General features: G+C 38.6%; 3 protein-coding genes and 1 long non-coding RNA gene across 4 annotated transcripts; 1 reads left to right on the forward strand and 3 right to left on the reverse strand.

The window, feature by feature from the left end:
• Nucleotides 1-584: 584 nt before the first annotated feature.
• On the reverse strand, nt 585-2,123 carry LOC140794146 (GATA transcription factor 4-like). Its single transcript, XM_073146032.1, has 2 exons — nt 1,439-2,123; nt 585-1,347 (listed from the first exon to the last, which is right to left on the reverse strand). The coding sequence occupies exons 1-2, from the start codon at nt 1,757-1,759 to the stop codon at nt 742-744; spliced, it is 927 nt and encodes a 308-aa protein (XP_073002133.1). The 5' UTR covers nt 1,760-2,123; the 3' UTR covers nt 585-741.
• Nucleotides 2,124-8,974: 6,851 nt separating this feature from the next.
• Nucleotides 8,975-11,006, forward strand: LOC140794047 (uncharacterized). Its single transcript, XR_012110052.1, has 2 exons — nt 8,975-9,339; nt 10,763-11,006. It is a non-coding gene; the product is annotated as an uncharacterized lncRNA (long non-coding RNA).
• Nucleotides 11,007-11,507: 501 nt separating this feature from the next.
• LOC140794046 (T-complex protein 1 subunit alpha) lies at nt 11,508-18,598 on the reverse strand. The gene is made up of 17 exons (XM_073145857.1): nt 18,298-18,598; nt 18,136-18,200; nt 17,344-17,433; nt 17,146-17,232; nt 16,985-17,044; nt 16,792-16,842; nt 16,614-16,709; nt 16,292-16,357; nt 15,618-15,835; nt 15,252-15,348; nt 14,323-14,409; nt 13,845-13,979; nt 13,613-13,717; nt 12,631-12,759; nt 12,447-12,550; nt 12,013-12,103; nt 11,508-11,844 (listed from the first exon to the last, which is right to left on the reverse strand). The coding sequence occupies exons 1-17, from the start codon at nt 18,368-18,370 to the stop codon at nt 11,761-11,763; spliced, it is 1,638 nt and encodes a 545-aa protein (XP_073001958.1). The 5' UTR covers nt 18,371-18,598; the 3' UTR covers nt 11,508-11,760.
• Nucleotides 18,599-19,910: 1,312 nt separating this feature from the next.
• LOC140793214 (metalloendoproteinase 1-MMP) lies at nt 19,911-21,563 on the reverse strand. The gene has a single exon (XM_073144577.1). It carries the CDS (start codon nt 21,176-21,178, stop codon nt 20,150-20,152), a length of 1,029 nt encoding a protein of 342 aa, XP_073000678.1. The 5' UTR covers nt 21,179-21,563; the 3' UTR covers nt 19,911-20,149.
• Nucleotides 21,564-22,091: the final 528 nt, after the last annotated feature.

The raw sequence follows: 22,091 nt of genomic DNA on the forward strand, positions 1-22,091 counted from the left end.
GCAATTAAAGTGTGTCGTAAGAAAATTATCGATCCGCATTCGAAGTAACATACGATTTACTCCTTCCTTCAATCACCTTCTGGATTCCATTATTTTCAGCATACCATCCCCACCGCGTCCTATCACGTGATGGGAATAATTTTTCTCCCTCTTTTCTGCCAAAAGTTGCAGGCCCTTACAGGCTTACAGCAGCAACTCACGTGCCACCCCACTCCAATCATCTCCCCCAACAAACCCATCCATGACCCATCGCGCTATCCAATCTCCTTCCACTTTATTATCATTCACCAACCCACATAGAATCCGAAGAAAGTAATAACCCAAAACACCACGGCAAAAATTAAGTTCATTATTTTTTTTTTCCTTTATTTTTTTTCGCATACAAACACTTAATCGACTTCTGTAGGAAATTTGTTGGAAAACTATATATATATATATATATATATATATATATATATGCGAATAAATTGAAATTAAGGAGGATTGAATTCGTAAATATAGAAAAAGAGTTATTTGTATGCAATTAACATCAAATATAGGTGGTTATTGCAAAAATAAAAAATAAAAAACAAAATAAGCAAGCATTTTGCTAAATCAAGGCTGTTTAATTTGCAAACAGCATTTGCCTTACACCACTCCAAGAATCTCAAATTTATACCAACACAAATTTCCGAGATCTAGAAGAACATAAAAGTAAAATTAAAAAGAAAAAGAAAGAAAAGGAGAGGAAATCACACTCGATCAGCAGACGCCGTAGTCATGGAAGAGCAGCTCCGGTGCGGGGCCGGCAGCGGAGGTGTCGTTTTGGTGGCGGAGGAGGAGGACCTCCTTCTGGCGGCGGAGCTCCATAACCTTGCGGTGGGAGTTGGAGTGCTGAGTCAGCACGAAGGTTGGGCTGGACGCGGGCCTGTACTCCGGCATCAGGCGCCCCGACTTGTACCGCACCCCGCAAGCATTGCAAAGCGTCTTCGGGCCCAGAGGCCCCGTCCTCCACTGTGGCGTCTTCTCCGACGCGCAATGCGTGCACCGTCGCACCCCTCCCTCCTCGCTCCCATTACTATTCCCACCATTGCTATGCTTGCCTTTATTCCCTTTGGAGTTCGACTTCGTCATCTTTGACGAGGAGAAATCCGAGGAGGAGGAGGTGGAAGAGGTGGTGGTGGAGGAGGGCGATGATGACAAGGATGTACGCCGACCGCCTCGCGGAACCCGGATCGGGACCGAGGAGTTATCGGCGTGGAGGTGGTTGATGTCGGTCGGGGGAGCGAGGAGGTTGGTGGCAGGGATGTCGGAGTAGGAGTCGTCGACGAATTTCGATAGCCATTCCAGCTCCGCCGCTTCCTCGCTCTACAAGGTACAAATTAAGTTCTACTTGTAAACCAAAACTTGATCTCAAAATATATTCATTACAACGAAAAATTGCAAGTAATTTACTTACTGGAATGTAGATGTCGTCGGCGAAGGAGTGGTGAAAGGATTGAAGATTAGAGGATGAGACCGCATCCATAGACGGCTCGGGCAGTGGAAATAGATGATCGTCTGTTACAGTTGCAGCGGAAGAAGACACAAAGAGGTCGTTGTTGGAGAAATCGAGGAGGTCGTCCATGCGAAACGCATCATGAGTAGATGGTTGCCCATACATGTTGCTGGTCATAGCCATGGATGTAGTAGTAGGGTTACAAGCATCAGATAAGGATGTTCCCATCCCCATTCCCATGCCATACTCAAACCCCATTCCCATTTCCCACTCTCGTGCCATGATGCTAAGCTAGCTCTTCTCCAAGCCTTAGACTTGGTTTGCTTTTTCTAGTGGGAGTGGAGGAGGGAGTGAGAGGATGAGGAGAAACAAGTGGGGGCTATGGGGGGTTTTAATCGCTCACTTTGTTATAGCTAGCTCGGAACAAAATAATACAAGGCCAATTAATTACGACTCCAATAATAAACACTGATAAATTAGAATGCGGATAAATTAACGAAGCTGCAGCTCGCTAACCCAGCACGAATACAGCACTAACGCGACCAATGCACTGCACCCATACCAACACCCATATGTCCTCCATTCCTCACCCCCCAACCTCCTACTGCTCCAAGTGCTTTAAATTCGTGTTATTTTCACGCCCCCCCCTCTCTCTCTCTCCTCTCTTAAATTTCTCCCTTTTGCCATGTGATGCTGTGAGTTGGACTCTTACACGCCGCTTTTTTTTTTTCAAAGAAAAAAAAAAGGCTTCAACAAATGTTGCTTGCCTCGGGGTGGATTCTTTGACAGAGTAAACTTCGAGAGATAAGTTTATATAGCTTACTGTGGTCGTCTCTACCTCGGTTTGTTCACTTTTGCCAATGCATCGGAGAGCAGTAAAGTAATCAAAGGGACTCTAGCTTCATGATGATTATTTTCTCGAAAACAATCATGGTGAATTATTTATCAATTTTGGGCTAGGATTTCCACCGTGATAATGCATGAGAGGTCATAGTCGTGAGCATGATCATTTGAGATTATATTATTTACTGTACAACAACCATTACTTATAAAAGAAAATAAAAGGAAGGAAAGAAAGACGAAGAAGGAAAAAAATGGGGGTACTTCTGCGCTTACTTCGCCGGCATAGCTGCAGAAGGATCAAGCAGTGATTAGGTGCTTCTTGCGAAACATCTAACAAGTTCATGCACTGACGTAATAAAGCGAGTATGGTCCCACCGACGTCCTGGGCCCCGCTCTTCTCAGACTGGAAGGCGCCAACTTGTGCTGCTTGCTGTGTGGTGGAACCCGCAGCGGAGGCAAGTGGTGGTTGTTACCGCAGGTAAAGGATGCCGAGGTGAAGACACGTGTAGTGTCGGCTATGTGGGGACCACCTCCGTACCCCCCGTTCCCTCTCTTTCTCTCCCTTCCGCGTTTACTTTTCCTTTCACCTTTCCCCAAAGTGTCCCCGCCTCTCTTTCAACACCCAACTAACTGTTTATTACAAGAATAACAAGAGAAGAGGCGATGCTAAGGGTACGTTATAATGTACCATAAACACTATTTAGATGTATTATATTCTACTATAACATGGGAAGGGTTACCAGTGGCGTTATTAGCTTTGTTTACCGTTGTTTAGTGCCACTTGAGAGTTGAGACAGTACGCGTCAATAATATTTGTTGGTACTGTCATTTATAGTAAAAGATAAAACGATGAAATATTAGGTTGTCAGATAAAATAAATAAATAAAATTCTCAAAAAATGAGGAGTTATTTTAATTTCTGGTTAGGTATTTAAATGTAAAAAGAAGAAAAGGTTCCACGTTAAGACTTAATACACATCAATATGCATCGTCTCTGGTACATAAAGCTTTTCTACTAAAAGATAAAACGGTGAAAATTGTTGGTACCATCTTGGATGCGTTTACTTGCAAGATAAAATAAAATACTAGGATTAGGATAAAAATAAGGAATTATCTCGAGGTAAATAAAATTTTATTCTGATTTTTGTATTAAGTGTTTAATTATATAAAAAGCAACAAAAATACGGTTACTGTTTGACTACGATAGTAGAGAGTAAAACATTATACCTAAGAAATAGGTCCAATTTAAATGGAATTTGTAGTTTTATTTTACCACTATTATTTATAATAATAATATTATTTTAATAATATCTAACCAAAAAGTAATTTAACTTAATTCACTATAATTTAATTATAAATACTATGGACATTTTTATCAAAATAATTTCACTGCTAATATTATATTATCATATATTTAAAATAGTGATGGCAAATTGATCAATTTTTGTTGGGATAAAAGAGTCGGATAATTTTTTTTATCCCAATCAAAACTTAGGATAAAGATAAATGAATAAAAAGTTGTAATATTGAGATTATTTTTAGAATTTATAACCAAAAGTAATTTAACTTAATTCACTATAATTTAAATATAAATACTATGAATATTTTGATCAAAACAATTTCACTATAAACGTATTCTAATATATTTAAAATATACTAGAGTAGTGATGGGAAATTGATCGATTTTCTTTTGGGATAAAAGAGATGGATAACTTCTTCTTTTTATCTTAATCAAAACTTAGAGTAAAAATAAATGAATTAAATATAGTTTATCTTTTTTGTATACCAAACTTAATCCCCACTACGTCCACTCCATGTCACTCGTACGTGAGCCCATCGTACAGAACACTAGCTAAGCAGTATTCCCACGTGCTCACGTGACAGTACGGTCGTGTATTCCACCGGCCGACGTGGCCGTTCTTGCCGCTCTTCGTCCATCCGTCGCCAGCTGTACCCGTCCACATCACACCTCTGTACGGTCCTGGACCACCCACCTTTCCGTGTCCTCCAGCTGCGGTCTGTGGATAAATAGCACTGTTTATTTCGAGAAGTCGAACTTCCATGTGTTCAATTAGTAAATAAATTTTTACTAGCTACTGATTAATTTCATAATTACATTAGAAAAATAATGCAATTTAGAGCAGGAATACGAATATATATATATATATATATATATACGACGATGTGGGTCCCGCAAAGAGGCGCAAGGGAAGCAGCACCGGAGTCCGGAGCTGCCGTATGGAAAGAGGACAGGATGAGGAGGGGTTTGCAGGGGCAGGGGAGATGGTGGCGAAAGGCATCGAATCACGTGAGTGCGATGGGGATCCCGAGGCGTGGAGGCCGGGATCCCCGCGGCACATGCGAGCTCGTGCTCGCGGTTTCCCTGCACGTGATTCGGCCTCTATCATACTATTACGCTAACGAATTTATTAAGCCGCAAAAAGGCTACGCTGTCTCCCTAATGATAACCTTAATTCTGATCGCGTGGGTCCCCCTCCTCTGGTGATGGGCTGCTAGTAGAGAGTACGGTCCTCCGCGGGTGACCATAACGGCGAGGCCGTCGGTCGGGAAACTTCGTGGGCTCCTTCGAGACCGACACGTAACAGCGAAGCACGTGGAAGTTCCTGTCAGGCCGCTATCCCAGGACTGCCAGGTGTCGGTGAGCAGAGCGCCGAATTCCCCGGTCTGCCGACGTGAGGCCTCGGGAGCGGGGCCCGCACCCTCCCGCAGAAAATAAGCTATGCGGAACAGAAAGCACGTGGGTGGAGTCAGGTGTGTCAGGTGCGGGGTTGGGAGCTGGTCCTCGTTTTTGCCTTCCTTTGTTAAAAAGACCGAAGGCATAGGTGGAGGCACGACTTAGCTCCCTCTGCCGCAAAAAAGACGTGCCTTTGGACCGCACTTCATTTGAAGGATATGCTTATCCTAAGCTATCAATGCATTCAGCTCGAAAGTATATATATATATATATATATCTTTTTCAGTTTAGCACTTTTCTCGAATGAAATGATTTTAGTCGAGAAGCCCTTCTCTTTATTCGTATTGTTACAAATCCTAGTGTATTGTATTATAACATTGAAATTATTTATTTTAGAATAGGTATTTTCACACCGTATAAATATGATCCCTTTATTTTGAGATAATTGCTCTCCTCTAGCTCCATCAATCCCTATGATCTTATATAGTATGCCATTGGTGCACCTTATTGTGATTATATATATATATATGACGTATGACTGGTGATTGCTTCGGAATGATATAGACATGCTCAGTAGTAAGTGGGGCTGTTTGTTTCACAAGTAGTGCTTTCTTTTTGCAGTTTGGCACCCACTAAATCAGTATTTGAAAGTTATCCACAGATCTGTTGATTTACTTATTGCTCTATAAACTTAAATGTTTAAAGAACATTAATTTATATTTTACATTTAACGTGAACTTGCAGTGCAATTGCCATAAAATAAAAGGGTCGGGAGTAGTGAAGTGTGAATCAAACCATATTGTGGGATTAACGTTGATAGTGATAGGCTCTACTGTATTTAGTTAAAGAGGTGAAGCCTAAAATTAGGTGTATATACACGTCACCCGTATCAGGGTCATCATAATTAAAAAGAACACAAAAGATTCCGTGTTTAAGAAGCCACTTATAGAAACTAAACAAACAATCAGGTGCAGACCGAAAGTGACCGGAAGTCACTCTCCTAAAGGTCGGAAAAACAACAAATCCAGCTTATGCAAGTAATTAATTAAGGTGTCCGTGTTTTCCAGCTAACAATGATTTTATACATGGATGGCACGTGAAAGAGTGAGGCTGCACATGCATGCATCGCATGATGTCATGCATCCCAAATCAAATAAAATATTTCGTAGAGTATCTTATTATTATTATTTCTTAAACCAAAAGCTTTTCTTGGCATCTCTTTTCCACTGGTTTTGCTGATGAACCAACCAAAACAAAGTCTTCCCAAAACTACTCGTCTTTGCAATACGTGCGTCTCACGACGTTCGAAGCCATGCATTGGCAACCCACAAACGAAGAGAGGTTCCCATGTCAAAGTCAACTCCAACCAGAGCTTATATCGAGGATGAAAATTTAATAAAGAAAATAAAGGGAGACCCGGGTTGGCTGGCCTTTTTTATTTCGAATAATTTACCGCCCAATGCCTCCTGTGCGAGGGTTGACTTCCCTTGCGTCGAGTGGGAGAGCTCCGCAATAGATGCGTAGTAAACTAAATGTCTTCAAGAATTTCCATCTAAGGTAAGAATTGGGCACACATAGTTCGTGAAATAAGAATATAATTATTCGAATATAAGTCTTCGGATCCATACTAGTATAATAATACATACATATCTCTCCTTCAATCGTTCATCTAATATTTTTATATCTTAAAAAATATCATTTTAATTAATTATTATTTCCCTCTCTCTACCATTCTATTTATAAAAAAGTATTTTATACATTTGCCAAATTATTAATTCAAATTTATATCACATAAAAAATAATTATTGTATATTATATTAAAATATAATAAATACCAGCCTAAGCTCTATTATGCTAGTATAAAAATTAGAATAATTATACTAGTAATGACTTTATTATTGTGAAGCCACAATATGTTAGTAATAAGTTAATCACTCATAAAAAGCGTGAACTCTTCGTAGACAAAACGTTAAAATAAAAAAAACGAATGTAACAATAACAATTCTCCTTTTCTTTTTATAGACCAGAAAATAATCAATTGAGTAAAGAAGTAGAGCTGTGTTCCCTGCTTTGCAAAAGAAAAAGAAATGCAATTACAATTGATTGATCGATAAATCAGCAAAAAGCGCATGCAAGAAAAATACACCCAAAACTTCTCTATTCAAAATCTCTAGCAACCTTGGGATACATCATACATGAGGACCATCCAGCACGGTTCGATAACAGCTGACAGTTGGGTTATTTGCTTATACATGAATGACTTTGCATTCCTTCAGATCGTCACAAATTGAAAGGTCACAGAATTGAGTTGTTATTGTAGCTGATCATTGTCACAATCAATAATAAGTTTAACGATCCCCTACTTCCCGTGTTTTTAATGATATAGCACTCTAGCTTCAAAAATATTAGGCAGAAAGTCAATGGCTCCTGCAGCAATCAAGAAAATGTTAGGCAGGAGTCAAATATTTTAGATGTAATAGCCAGAGCCATGTCCTCATTCCTCAGATTTATGCCCTCATGTAGACAATCTCATTCAAAGTGAACATACAAACCAAATGTATGACAAGGATCCAACCTCGCCTTACACTAGGCACTAGAACTCATCAGTACAATAAAAATCTTTTGGCAAATTGATGCACAAAACTACACTGTCAAACCTCACAAAACCGATCGGTTCAAACAGGGGAATTCTCAAAATACCATGCTCCAAACCAACTAATCGTGCTTATAGTTAAAGCACCAATAAGTATACAATTATTCTTCACCATTATTATGTTTAAGTACATATAACTCAACTCAATCAGCAATAAGGGCTCATTCTTGAATTATGTTAGGCAAAAAAATAATGCTCAATGCCAAGTATTTCTTTCAAGCATTAGCAGTTTATATTTGACTGCAGAAGTCAAGTACAGAGAAACATGTGAAGCAAAACAAGTAAAGTCACCAGCTATTTTCTTCGAAGGACTAATAAATTTAAATTACTGTAAATCAAATACAATAAGATGGTTTTCAGGTTTCACTGTTTGAACAAGTAGTAATCTCTAATATAAGTAAGATCATAAAATTTCATCCATCAGTGAAGTAAAAAGAAGTTTAAAACCATGTCCATAATATTCAAGATAAATAGCTTATCACATCATGAAGGCCATGTAAAGGGAGACACTGCGAAACAAATGATGAACGTATATGTTTGTTTAAAAATGAGCAACATCTTGGTTATGTCAAATAGTGGTGGTAAAATCTCCACAGAGGAGTAGCAGCTATGAAGTTAGAGGAAGGTTGCGTTACTAACCTGAAATATATGCAGAAGTACCGAGAAATCTACAATTAAACAAAAGAAGCTTCAAGTACAACTTATTTGCAGCCAAGCAACCTGAACGCTATAATGGAAAACCAACAACAAGCTCTGATCAAATTATGCCGACATGTATTGCAAATACCCAGCAAGCAAACAAACAATTACACCAAAATCTCAGTATAATCTTCCTTTGCAGGTGTGCCAATAGTCCAACACGACCGTAACATTTTAATGTATAAAACAAGTAGACATTCTCATGCTTAGGCATTTACTCGATAAGACAAGACTCAACAATGCTTAATCTTAGCACAAGCACAAGTTTATTCAAGCTCTTTATGTGCTAAATTGCAATCTTCAACCTTAATAGAATACATATGGATTTTGGTTCAAGATGCAAACATAGGATATCTCAATGTATTGTCAATAATCGTTGTTTATGACCATCACTTGTTTTATAGTAGCAATCAAGATGCATTATAAACATCTCGAAACCAATTATTAGAACAATCCAAATTAAAACAGTAAAGAAATCACATCGGAGTATCGATTACTGTAAGGAATTCATGATGCCTCACAAGCAAGAAGCAATACAAGTAAAGGACATGCAAATTAGGGAAAGACATTAATATATATATATTCTATGGAGATGGGCAAGTCTACATAAGGAGCCGAAACGATTCTATCGAGAGGATCCCAGGTAGAGACTAGGGTTAGGGTTTAGAAGATGGAGAGGGGAGAGAGCTCAGCATCAATTTCAAAATGTTCCGCATAGTATTCTTATGCGAGTGGCAGTGGGCGGTAAGGATGAGACCGTGCATATAATATATTCGTGCGGAAACATTTGGGCAAATATCGAACGGACGGCTGAGATGAAATCAGGATGGTTCTTCGCTATTCTATATATATGCTTAAACCCTAGCGGCCCCTCGCACCATTCGCCGCCTCGTCGGAGCCTGGATTGCCATCGGATCTCTCTGGGCTCCGGAGAAGACCGAGGAAGAAGAGAAAGATTCGAAAATATCGAGAGGTAAATATCATTCTCAAGCTATTAATCTCAAGAATGGTTGAAATAAATCGGTCGGGGGAAGAATTTTGATTTGAAAAGGATGAAAACGAAGTAGAAAGTCTAATCTGGTGGCTAATTAGCCAATCACATACTGCAGCTACCATTGCTGCGATCTTTGTGTGAATGGTCAGTGAGCTCACCTATATCAACTCGTGTTGTTGCATCTTGTGGAAGGAAATTAGATTACGTTTCCTTGTTAGATGCACCAACTCACATTTTCCTTTTTAATCTTTTTGATTACATTGTATACCACTAGATCGGCATCAGAAATTAAACTGGCGATCATTTTGGGTGATATAAATACTATTTTCAATCTTGTCCTTGACATGATTACAGATATAATCTTGAAGAAGTTATTATTCGGTGCCTTAAAAAACTAACTTCACTCTAATGTCTTCTCAATTCTTCATTTCGTACATTTATTTGGATGTGCTAAATTGCTAATTGGGCTGTAAGATGTCCGACTCGTTTGTGCGACTCCTAGTAGTATCACCTACAAAAGCTCAGTGTTTGCATCGCATTTGAGGAAATAGTGATCAATGTCTCCTCTTTGATGCCATCATGAACATCATCTAAATCGGGAATAATGCACTTTTGGTGGGTTGGATTTGCCTCTCATTAGCTCGATGGAGGTCTGTCATGGAACATTAAGGAAAAAGGGCAAAGAAAATGTAGGTAAGAAAGAGGAAGAATTGAAGCCATTGGCTATCATATGACCATCTTAATGAAAACTATGAAATGTAGGAGATCATCTATATTGAGTTATCACACAGGTACAAATGTTTTTGGGATGTGCAAGTTAGAGTGTGTTCATTTAACTTGCAAATAGGGAGGTTGTTAGAGATCTTTCTCAGTAACACTACTTCGTCCTTGTGCTGTTGCATTGAGTCAATTAGGGCATATTTTTCGTGTAGTATAAGGTTGGAAGATATTAGATAAATTATTCAGGTTTACTCGTTGAGAAAGTGGCTGCTTGTGATAAAACATATAGGTAAAAGCCTAAGGCAATTTCAGATCTTTATATAGCGAAGTAAAGAAAAGAAATGGGGTTTTCCGTTATACCAGAAGGAAGTATGGTGGTTCGGATAAAAGAATTGTACAGGATGAAATCATGTTAGAATAACAACCTAATCTGCCGTCTTATTCATATCTCACGCATTAAGTTAACTATAGCTAATCACTTTTATCCTTTTGTGGTACATTGAGAGTAAAAACAAATTGATTACTTGGATTGGCTATTACCAAATAATATTGCCATTTTAAAAATAACTAACAGCATGCTGATAAGATTCAGTAGTTTTACTACCATCAATCTAGTGCCAAGTTTGTACTTTTTACTGTTTTATATTATCAATAATTCTGTTGTCTTTGGCCTTCAATCCAGGACAGTCTATACTTTGCTGGCGAATATGATCTGTCCTTCGGACATGGACAAACTAGAAAGAGCATTTTATGCTATACAGATAATACGACCCTGCAGAAGAAAATTATTCTAGAAGCAAGAGGAAGTCCGGAGGTTCACTATGTCATGTATTGTTTGCAGAAATCTGTACAAAGATGCAAGATAGTAATTTTGTTGCTTCCACGTATTCGTTCAATGGAAACTACACTTTTAATTTTCTTCTTCAGATGCAGCTTTGTTTTGTTAGATTATCCTATTGTTTATAATGTTTATGTACAGAATGGCTCAAAATCACTGTTGGTATTTTGGTACTAAATTGATAATTTCTAGGTGTATAGCAAACTACGTTGTTGGAAATTCGGAAACCTGAGAAATTCACTAATGCGTTTGATATGAGATATTATGTCATATTATCGTCCCTAATTGTTTGGAATTAATATAGTTTGATATATATATTACACGAGAAAGGATTAAAATAAAATTACGGTGGGATCCCAGACAGTATATTCTATGTGCAGATGAATACTTAAGACAAGATGGTTTGAAAAAAAAGAAAGAAAAACACTGAATATAGACAAATCTGTGGCCTAGCCCACACTAGTATTACAAACAGAATTCCCAGCCTGATCAATCTGCAACCGGGCCTTTCAACAAGAGCCAGCCAGGAAATTAGGGTGGGATCTTACGTCCGAAAGGGCACTTAATAAACCCCAAAAGCAACACTAGATTTTGTCCGACAAAGAAAGAAAGCAGCTCTAAGTATTTCTCTGCGGGTGCACAACAATTAAATTACCCAAAATACACGCTTGTTTCTTCAATTCCTACCACAAAACTTGAAGCCTACAGTGTACGCTAGTATTTTAATTAGACAGAAAATTCACAAAGACGACAGAATTTTAGATGTCTGCAAAATGGAATATTAGACCAGTTCGCTCAATAGCCCACAAAATTGCAGTGTAAATAAGTAACGCCCATCATCTTTAGTCTTCATTCTGACTTTCATCCTTGACAAGCCGAATCATATCGTCGATCCGTAGAATTGTTATAGCTGCCTCTGTTGCAAACTGCAACCAAAATATTTGGAGAAAAGATCAGTAAACAATTGGTACAGAAAGGACAACTATCTTGCGCAACAGAAGAAGAGTGAAGCAGCAGTTCTAAGGAATATTCCACCATCCTCTGCTATGCTTTACGAAGAACTCGATAAAACATCGATAAAACATTCTAACTACCTGAATGATCTTCACTTTACTCATTGCAGGCTCAATGACTCCAGCTTCTAGATTGTTGCGGATTGTACCTTTCAATAGGTCCAAACCCGTACTGCAAGATAGTGAAAAAGAGTACAGGTGATGTATGTGATGGGAAAAAAATTGGAAAGATGACTGATGCAATATTTCTTGCAAAAGTTTTAGGAGTTTGGTGTTGTGCTTCAAAAATAGAGTTGTATCAGCCAAGTGTTGTGCACAATGGCCGGTCAAGCAAAACAATTAATTTAGTGTCATGATATTTTGGTTCCTTCAAAATTCAGCTGTTTTAATCATTTATACACAGACCGTGCTTTATCTCACACGAACTTTCTAGATGAAGATAAAACCCTAAAAGAATGGCAAAGAAAACAAAGAGTTAGTGATATATATTGTCAGTTAGTTCTCTTTGAGGATACCTTGAAAGGTGCTGTTTATCAGCCTTTGTTTGTGCTGTGTGGTGGTAAGCTCGGAGTTTGGTGACCAAATCAATTGCATCTTTTGCAGCATTCACAGCGAGTACCTACACCAATTCATGCTTCTAACATACAAATACAGTTCAAACATGCAATACTGCAATTCACAAAAGCTACAGAAATAAACCTTAGGTATTATCAGAAGAGATTCGGCAAACTCTGCAATTGCCAACTGTTCTCTGGAACCCAAAGTTGTAGCCAGATTCTCCAGGTACTCAGACAGTGCAGCCTCAACTGCACCACCACCAGCAACTACCTGCACCACCAATAGAACATCTTCAATGATAAAAGATTTGTTTATTTTATTATTTGATGAAAAATTGCACTCTAAGATTGGGTTAACATAAGAAAAAGGGGGGAAAATCACCACTGTTGGTCAGGGCTGTCAAAATAATCAAGAAGTCTTGAGCTCAGCTTGTATTCGAAACAAGCCAAGTGTGATCAATTGAATTACGCATAAATTTAATTTCAAGCCGAACTTGAGCACAAGCCAGCTCAATAAGGTTCCTCAATAAAGCTCAATTTGTATATAAACATAGATAATAAATAAATAAATAAATAAATAACTATATATACATGGTAAGTAAGATTCAATTTGGTTACATATTTGAATTGGTTTTACAAAGTGTAGACCACCCAAGACTCAATTCAAGCTTGATTCAAATTGGATTCAAGCTCAATTTTAAACAGGCTTGAATTTGTTTATCAATAGTCATAGGCTTGAATTGAAATTAATCAATTCAAGTTTAATCCTATGGCTTAGGCACCAATCAAATTCCAAGCCAAGCTTGAACAGGGCTCTGAGTATACACCCCTATTGTTGGCGGAACAGCCAACTATGATTTCTTAACATAGTATAATTTTCTCTATACAAATACTACTCTGCAAGAGCTAAAAAATTGCTTATTCAAATGCCAGTTGTCTTTTCAGATAACAAGACATCAGTGCCAATTTGAAGTCAATGTTTGCATAATATGGAAAATAATAATAGAAAAGAAACAATCTTTGAGGCCGAGAAGATCAATGATAGGTTGAAGTTTTGATACTTCTTCAGGATTGTAAAGGAGGATTGTAAAGGAGATACATGCATCTCAATAGTCAATACTTACCATATTGGATTCAAGTGTTCTCTTCACAATACACAATGCGTCATGCAAAGATCGATCCATCTCATCAAGCATATAGTCATTTGCACCTCTAAGTATCAAGGAGACCTAGGGAAAGAAATATGAAAATGTCAAAGCTACTATTGGTTTTTAAGCAGCTTATATGATTTTGAGTAATGATTTATGCTAATGTTTCCCAAAGAGGAACTAAACATATTATAAGTCAAAAACTAACCGCACTAGTGTTTTTTGTGCCCTTAATCAAAATTACGTCATCATCAGCAATTCTTTCCTCCACAACTTCATCTGCATATCCAAGAAATGATGAATCAAATGTTTCCTCACCTTCCATGTCTGCAAATGTTGACACCTGCAGTCAATCAGTCTGTTAGTTTAGGAAAATGAAGCATTGTTTCTGGAAGACTCCAGAGAAATGTGTGCACATAGCAGGGTGTGGTTTAAGCAAAAATTAACTCAATACAGTGATATTCTCTACAGTCAAGAGAAATTTTTGAACTTTTCAGCATCTATGCTGTCGCATGGAAAAATCAAAATAAAACAAATGTATATATGAATGTCAAAGCACATGTCCTAGTGATACAAAACATTCCAATCCAATATATCTAAGATAAAAGTTTTTATGTTTAAGTGTAAACTGCAGTGGCTAGTAAATCATCTACATACAGTCTATATTACAGAAATGAGAAACATACCAAAGTTGCACCAGTGGCCTTGGCAACATGACGCAAGTCCTCCTTGCGGACACGTCTCACGGCAATAGCTCCAGACTCGACAAAATACTGTAACATTTTGTGGAAAGGGGAAACAAATTCAGCAGTCAATACAAAGGTGACTAATTTATGCACATGCTTGTGCTGGACTTCTTACCAAAAAAATAAAATAATTAATAAGAGATAAGAACAACGATATGCAAATAAATAAGTTCTACATGTATACGTTGAAGCATAGAGTAAATACTGAACCAAATAACAACAATCAGAATTTCAGAGGCAGTTACCAAAGTATTGAAGTGCTCAGGACAAAAGGAATTCCAAGTACCTCTTTTCTTCTATATGTGTTGGCATTGGGTGATATTGAAAGAGTTGAAAGTTAAGGAAAACAACTAGGTAGATAGATTACAAATTGATCATGTCCAAACAAGTAAATTTTGTAATATCCCAAATGTGACACATCTGCTTCAAGGAAAAAAGAATTATGTTCTTGAACAATTTGTCGAAGTTCATAACCAAATTATAATCAACACTACAAGCTAAGATATTCACACTAAATTATAATCAATACTACAAGTTAAGACATTCACACCAAATTATAATCAACGCTACAAGCTAACACATTCACACCAAATTATAATCAACACTGCAAGCTAAGACATTCACAACTATGTTACCATACCGTGCATGTCACATCAAGAGGACTCAATCAACAAAGTGTCCAATATATATGGGAGAATTAAGAAGAAGAAAAACGTGAACAGCAGACTGAGAGCATTGTATGCATATTGGCTCCAAGAAACTAAGCTACATCAAAATATGAGCATATATCTCAATTGAAGTGATTCAGGCAAGCTAAATCCTAAAGAAAGCAATTTGCATGCAGAATACAAAAACTTATTGGCACGTGCCTTTAGTGCCATGTCATCAATTCCCTTAGATGTTAATACAACATTAGCTCCAGCTTTTAAAAGCTTTCCAATTCTCTCTTTGGTTATGTCAGCTTCTCTGTAAAAGGGCAAAAGTAACGCATGTCAGTCCAAAAGGCAAGCTGAAAGAAGAGCTGTGTGCTTGCATGATTCCAAAGGAACAGGTACAGTACCACTAAGTAATTCATTTATCCAAAGAAATAACTGGAAATCCAAGACGCGTGAAATTGTCTCCACAAGTAGGATAAAATATGGACCATGTTACGATGCTCCACATCGCATAATTCATTCCACAATTAGTTGCATTTTCGGTGTGAATGAATGAACTGAAGTACCATATTACATTACCTTTCACGAATTTTGTCAAGTTCTCTAGGATCAGTGACCAAAACTTGGACACCCATTTGCATTTTTGTCTTTTGAAGATTAAAGTCAACACAGGCAATTCTTGCAGGAGCAACTCTTGTAGGCATTCCTTGAGCTGCACGGCCTGTGTTTAATGCATATCCATTCAGCAGGTAGCTATCTTTGGCACTTTTTCCATGAGCTTTCAATATATTAATTCCCTATAGAAAAAAGATGGCATAATCATAAATATGCAGATGGAATATAAAGCATGAAAAAGATGGAATATTGCTATCCACTTGCAACAGCCAAATAGGAGAAAGAAATGAAAGCAAGCTAGTGTGATGTCAATAACAAGCTCAAGAATATATTGACATCACTATGTCTGTCGAACTCCATAGTCCACAATATCATAACCAGACAACACTGACTTCGCCGAATAAAGCTTTGTGGATGCACAGAATCAAATTCACTAAAGCATGCTTAGAATGTAAATCCACAAGACTTTTCCAAAAACCTCACAAAAGCTTCAAACTATCACAGTAAATCTGATATATATAGATGTGGCACTGCCCCAACATACTTGCCAAGCTACCGTAGCCTACCGTAATATATCAGGATGTATTGTGTTTACCAATGAGCAGATAGAATTTGATACCAGAAATTCAGGAACTAACCTTGATTGGATATTTGACTTCCCCCCTTGTATTTGTAGTCTTGACAGCTTGAACTGCATCTACAACCTGAAGAATAACATGAGTCATGCAATCAATTGACCAATCAGTCATAATATGAGAAAGGAACTGAAATAGAATAAGATGCAAGCATAGGGGCACATGCAACATAGAAATCATCATGCTAAACCAAAACACAAAGAGGTACAAGAATACCATGCCCAAGCTCCATTGTTAAGGAAAGAGATGGTTAATGATGTTATCTTTCATATGATGAATCAAAATTATTGATGGAGAATTACACGGGCAAATAAATCTAGCTTACCAAATTTGCAAAGAAATCACTATCAGTAGCAATTAATTTTGAGGACATGCTCGTCTTTGCGCAATTAATTAAGGAATCCTTTCCAAGCTTTTCAACCTTAAAAAAAAAGTGAAACTGTCCATTAGCTCTGAACTAGAGGAAGAAAAAATAGAGTGCTAATAACCAAAAAAGCTTATACCTTAACAGCTAGCTTTTCCTCAACATATTTGCAAGCTTCCCTCATCGCAAGCTGCTCCACAAAAAAGGGAGACTTAGTCACTAAATGGAAAACTAAATATTCAATTGGAATGACCATCTTGTGTTACATATATAAGAAAACAGCGGTCATAAAACAAGTGTAAATTTATAGGCTAAAAAGTACAAAATCATACCCTGTAGCCACTTATGATAGATGTTGGGTGAATCTTATTTCTAACAAGATCATTTGCTCTCTGTAGTGCAAAAAGAGATATATAACAACTTGTCAACATAACGTATTTCAGTATTTCAAAGGATTTCTGACACAAAAAGTTATTAACTCTAGTTACATCACCTTAAGCAATTCTGCAGCTACAATAACCACAGATGTTGTCCCATCTCCTACCTCCCTATCTTGAAGCTCAGCCAGTTCAACAAGAACCTAACATACTCAAAAGACAAATGTATAAGAAAAAGAAAATGTAGATGGAAAACAGAAACTTTCCAATCTGTACCTTTAAGGTAACTATTCAACTAGTATCCAGTTATATACCTTGGCAGCCGGATGTTCCACTTCTAACATCTTGAGTATGGTTGCACCATCGTTGGTAATTGTTACATCACCAATGTCATCGACGAGCATCTAGATAGTTTGCACTCAATAAAATTAGTATTTAATGCATAGCACAACAACAACTAATATATCACATGCCCAGTGATACATCTAAGTAAATATATAAAATGCAAGAATCAGGATAGACTCAGTATGTTTTGTGGTGCAGAATAAAACGAATATTTATTTTGCAAGTACATGAAATAACGTGTGTTTACATCTAACTCTTACTTCAGTTGCAAATTTTCCAATCCAATAAATTGGTCATCACATATTCACATGGCTAAATGTTCGCCTATATGTCCTCTTTCTTATTTTTGGCTAATATATCATATGAGAACGCGAATACCTTGATGACAAGTATTTTAGTTAATTTTATAACAAACTTTACTGATGTATTTAGCAAAATGGATGATCCGTATAAAAAGAAAGACCTAGTTCACATTTCCAAAGACCAAGATTTAACTTTTCAATTTACTGTGCGTAGTCTCAGAAATCCACAAACAGCCATATTGTTGGATGAGAAATATGTGTCTCTACTGATCCTTCTCCTATCCTAGGTTGTTCTTTGCGTCAAGTTAGACACTTTTCGACAAAATATTTAATCCTCAGGAATGAGTAGAGCGATGATCTCTACTCGTAAATGCACAAAAGTAACCATTTCCCCGAATTCAAGGAAGAAATCATCTCTTTTCTAACACTAAAAAGAAGAAATTAAACAAAACATTTCACCTTGTCAAGACCAACGGGGCCGAGCGAGGACTTGACGATGTTGGCGACGGCTTGGCACGCGACCACTGCCACACCAAATGATTACATAAAAATGGGGTTGCTTTCAGTATAAATCAGACAGATTCGAATCGATCGAAGAGATCTTGGAGAAGAGGGACGTACCGTTCTGCGTGCGGACATCTTGGCCGGACTGACGCTCGCCCAGTATATCAGGGGTTTGAGCAGCGATCCCCATTTTCTTGATCTCAGCCGGAGGAGCAAACCCTAGATCCGAATTCCTCTTCGATCGATGAGAGGAGGAGACGACGGGCGTAAAGGAAATAGAAGAGACAATAGAGACTGGAAACTTCGGAGGAGCAGCTTGGCGCTTATAATGGGAGGTTTTGGGTTTCTCTCTTTTGCGTTAGGGTTCGGTTCAAGGAGCGACGCGAGAGGGATGGACTCAAAACATTGTGAATGAGCTGAAGGTAAATATGGCCCATTGGGTCAAAATGTTTGGATTTGGGCCCATGTTATTACTTTCTACCAAATACCGCCTAAAGATAAAGTTTTTGAGACTTTTATAAATCACACCCTACATTTTTATATAACACACCTACCTTATTTTACCTTACCCACATAAACCTTGTTATATGGTTATGTAACTCTTATTATCAAATTACTAAAATAACTTACAAAAGTTTTAATCTAACTCACACTAGCCAAATTGAAATCATCTTCCCTAAAATTAAACTTTACCCCACTAAATCTAATCATCTTCCCTAAAATAAATCTGTCCCACTAAACCTAAATCCTCTTCAACAAAACTAAATAGCATTGCATTAAATATAAATCTTATTCTCTAAAACTAAATTGCATCTTATTAAATCTAAGTCATCTTTGTTAAAATTAAACTCTAACCCTTTAAATCTAAATCTTATTAACAAAATTCTACCCTCTTAAATATAAATCCTCTTTCTTTAAATTAAACCTTACAACACAAAATTAAAATATCATTCCCAAACTAAACCCTCTTTCCCAAGGAATAATAGGTATTTTATAAATTACTCCATCTATTTTAACAGAATATTATCTGTTTGGTTATAGTTAGATTAACTCAGGATGTTAATATAAAAATTATAGGAAAAAATAGGAGCCTCGTTATAAAATCCTCCAAGATTGACTGTTAATGAAAAAATAGGGAAATATATTGTCTGATTTATAAAATTCTCTTTATATTATCCAGCCCAGGGCCCATTACTGTTGGACCAGGATAAGCTGAGCCCACTGGGCCATGAGAGAAAGCTATTCCGTGAGCGGTGCAGTTGTTGTCAGTTAGCCGTCTTAGCGAGCGGTGCGGTTCAACTTACTCCAGGTATTTCCAGGTTTGTATGAATTATAGAGTAAGATAAGCAGCGTACAGTAAACGACGAGGATAGGAGAATAAATTACTACCGCCCTTCCTAGTTCATACCTTATCTATTTATCTATCTATCCTAGTGGACGGTCCTCTCCACTTTAGATTTAGTGGCTTTTATTTATTTTTTTCTAATCCAATGATGATTACTGCCTTATGACTAATAGCTACCGAACGATCACGATCGGACGGTGCAGGTAATTTTGTTGAAAGTTAACGTCAGCTGTAGCTTTAGCGCTGGCCAAGTGACTATGACTTGATAGTTATCGGTTATAGAGGATTCTCGCACGCCTCTTCTTGCAACAATTAATGGAACGGTAGAGGCATATTAAGTCAGAAATAGAAGTTAGCCATAAACTTTTCTACGTGTATGTGTACGTGTCAAAAATAAAAGTGCTAAACATAAAATTAATTAATATAAGATATGTACACGTACCACTAACTCATACCTCCCTCTATTCCTAATTCATATATCATACACTTCACAAATCACAATACTTGTGATATAATTTGTTTTATCTAGAAAACAAATTTAATTAAAGAGGAGAGAAATCTTCTTCCTCCTCTGTTCTGTTGAAAGCTACTACAACAGACGTACGAATATACGAACCCGAAGCATCACATACACACAACTATTCCCATCGCGGCCATCGCCAGAACAAAAATAATACTAATTCCTGCACGTCGTCTTCCAGATGAAGAAGTATCCGACTCCAATATCGAACTTAATTGGAACCCAGGGTTTGACCCATAGAGAGCCTGGACCCCTTCCACGTCATCCACCCTCAGCTCCGCCTTCCTCTGCCTGGGTTTCAAACTTGGGTACATCACGGCGTCCCTCACCGGGGAGTGCCCCAACCCCAGCACGTGCCCGATCTCGTGCGTCGCCACGGACTCCAAGTCGACCGCCGCATCGGACTTCTCCCTCCTGAAGTCCACCGCCCACCTCTCCGCCGCGTCCAGGTGCAGCCTCCCGCTCTCCGGCGAGAAGGCGTGGGCCAGCACGCCGAGCACCCCGTCGAACGGCTCCCCGTCGCCGTGATCGCCGCCATAGAATCCAACCTTGACGTCCGCGGCCTCGTACTCCGCCACCTCCACGAAACGCACCGGGATAACCTGCGCCCACCGTGCGAACGCGCGCTGGAACGCCGCCGTCACGTCGGCCCGTGGTATGTAGTCCACGGTGGCCGTGGGCGAGACGGCGTACGTTAGCACCAAGGGGCCGGGCCGGGCCCACCTTGGCTCGCCTGGGAAGAACGCGAACTTCTGCTCCGAGTTGACTCTGTTGACCGTCGAGTCGCTGACGCCGCAGCGCGGGGATTTGATTTGGGCGAGCGTAGACGAGTCGAGCGTTCCGGTGACCGGTAGGCCGAACCGGGTTTGGTATAGAGTCACCGCCGATTCGAACAACTCGTCGAACGAGTCGGTCAGGTTCGCGCCAGATTCGGGGAGGTAACCGAACCGGGCGAAGTAGCGCTTCAGGTCGGCCACGCCGACCACGTGGCTCCCCCGCTTCGCGTCCAGGAGGCGGTCGAAGGAACGCCACGCGTCGGTCTGGTGGTCCCCATCGGGTACTGGTCTGGCGGCGGCGAATAGGGGATGGGATGAGAGTAACAAAGGGAGGAGGAGGAGGAGGAGTGGCAGCATAAGTTGGGGGAATAATGGGGGTTTCGTAATTGGAATAAGATGTTACGGTTACTTGTCGTTGGAATAAATGGAGGGATGTGTTCGTTTTTGGTTGGTTGGTTGGTTGTTGAAGCCTCTTGAAGGATTTGGAGTGCAGATAGGAAGTCGCTAAGCTGCAGCTTTATTATTCCACCAGGCGGAAGACATGGTGATCATTCAATGGTTGGTCACCAACTGATTCTAACGGCTCCACTTTGCTTCTATGTTTACGTCTACTTTGATTTTTTTTTTTTTTTTTTTTCCTCCCTAGATATTTTTTCTTATTGTATAATTTGGGATCAGATAGTTATCCAAATTAATTCCAAAGAAGATGATAATAAACATTTGTCTTATGGTTCGATGGATTCTCGTACTTCAGACTTGATACACCCGGGACCGTTCTCTTTGTTGGATGTTAGATTTTTTTCTTGGCCCACACGAATTGGATGCACTACGAAAGGCTTCTCGTGGATCAAAGAGGCTTCCAATATTTTGGTCTTTGATGTCCTCGAATTCGTCCTACGTTTCGACCGTCACTTTGTTATTAGATAGATTTCAAGTCGCTGACGATTCCAGGGGTCCACTAGACCATATATGTAGGGCTTATTCCTTGTCATAGAAGTGCCTTCTTCTACGACTAAAAGGCTTACGTGGGAATGGATCGAGTTGGTCAAACAAGGAGTCAAATCAAAACTTATTGAAAAATTGACATGCATATAGATAATTAATTTAATTTAGATAACATTTTGATTGTATTATAAATAAAATCCTATCCTTTTATCATTTTATGAACAAGCAAGCATGTACTTTTTTGTTGTTGTTGGAAATAGCAAGTTATTTTTATTAAATAATAATAAAATATGATTTTAATTTATAATATACTCAAAACATAACA

The sequence above is a fragment of the Typha latifolia genome, chromosome 8, assembly GCF_019914945.1.
Source record: "Typha latifolia isolate L0001 chromosome 8, TyphaL0001v2, whole genome shotgun sequence".
Taxonomy (NCBI): domain Eukaryota; kingdom Viridiplantae; phylum Streptophyta; class Magnoliopsida; order Poales; family Typhaceae; genus Typha; species Typha latifolia.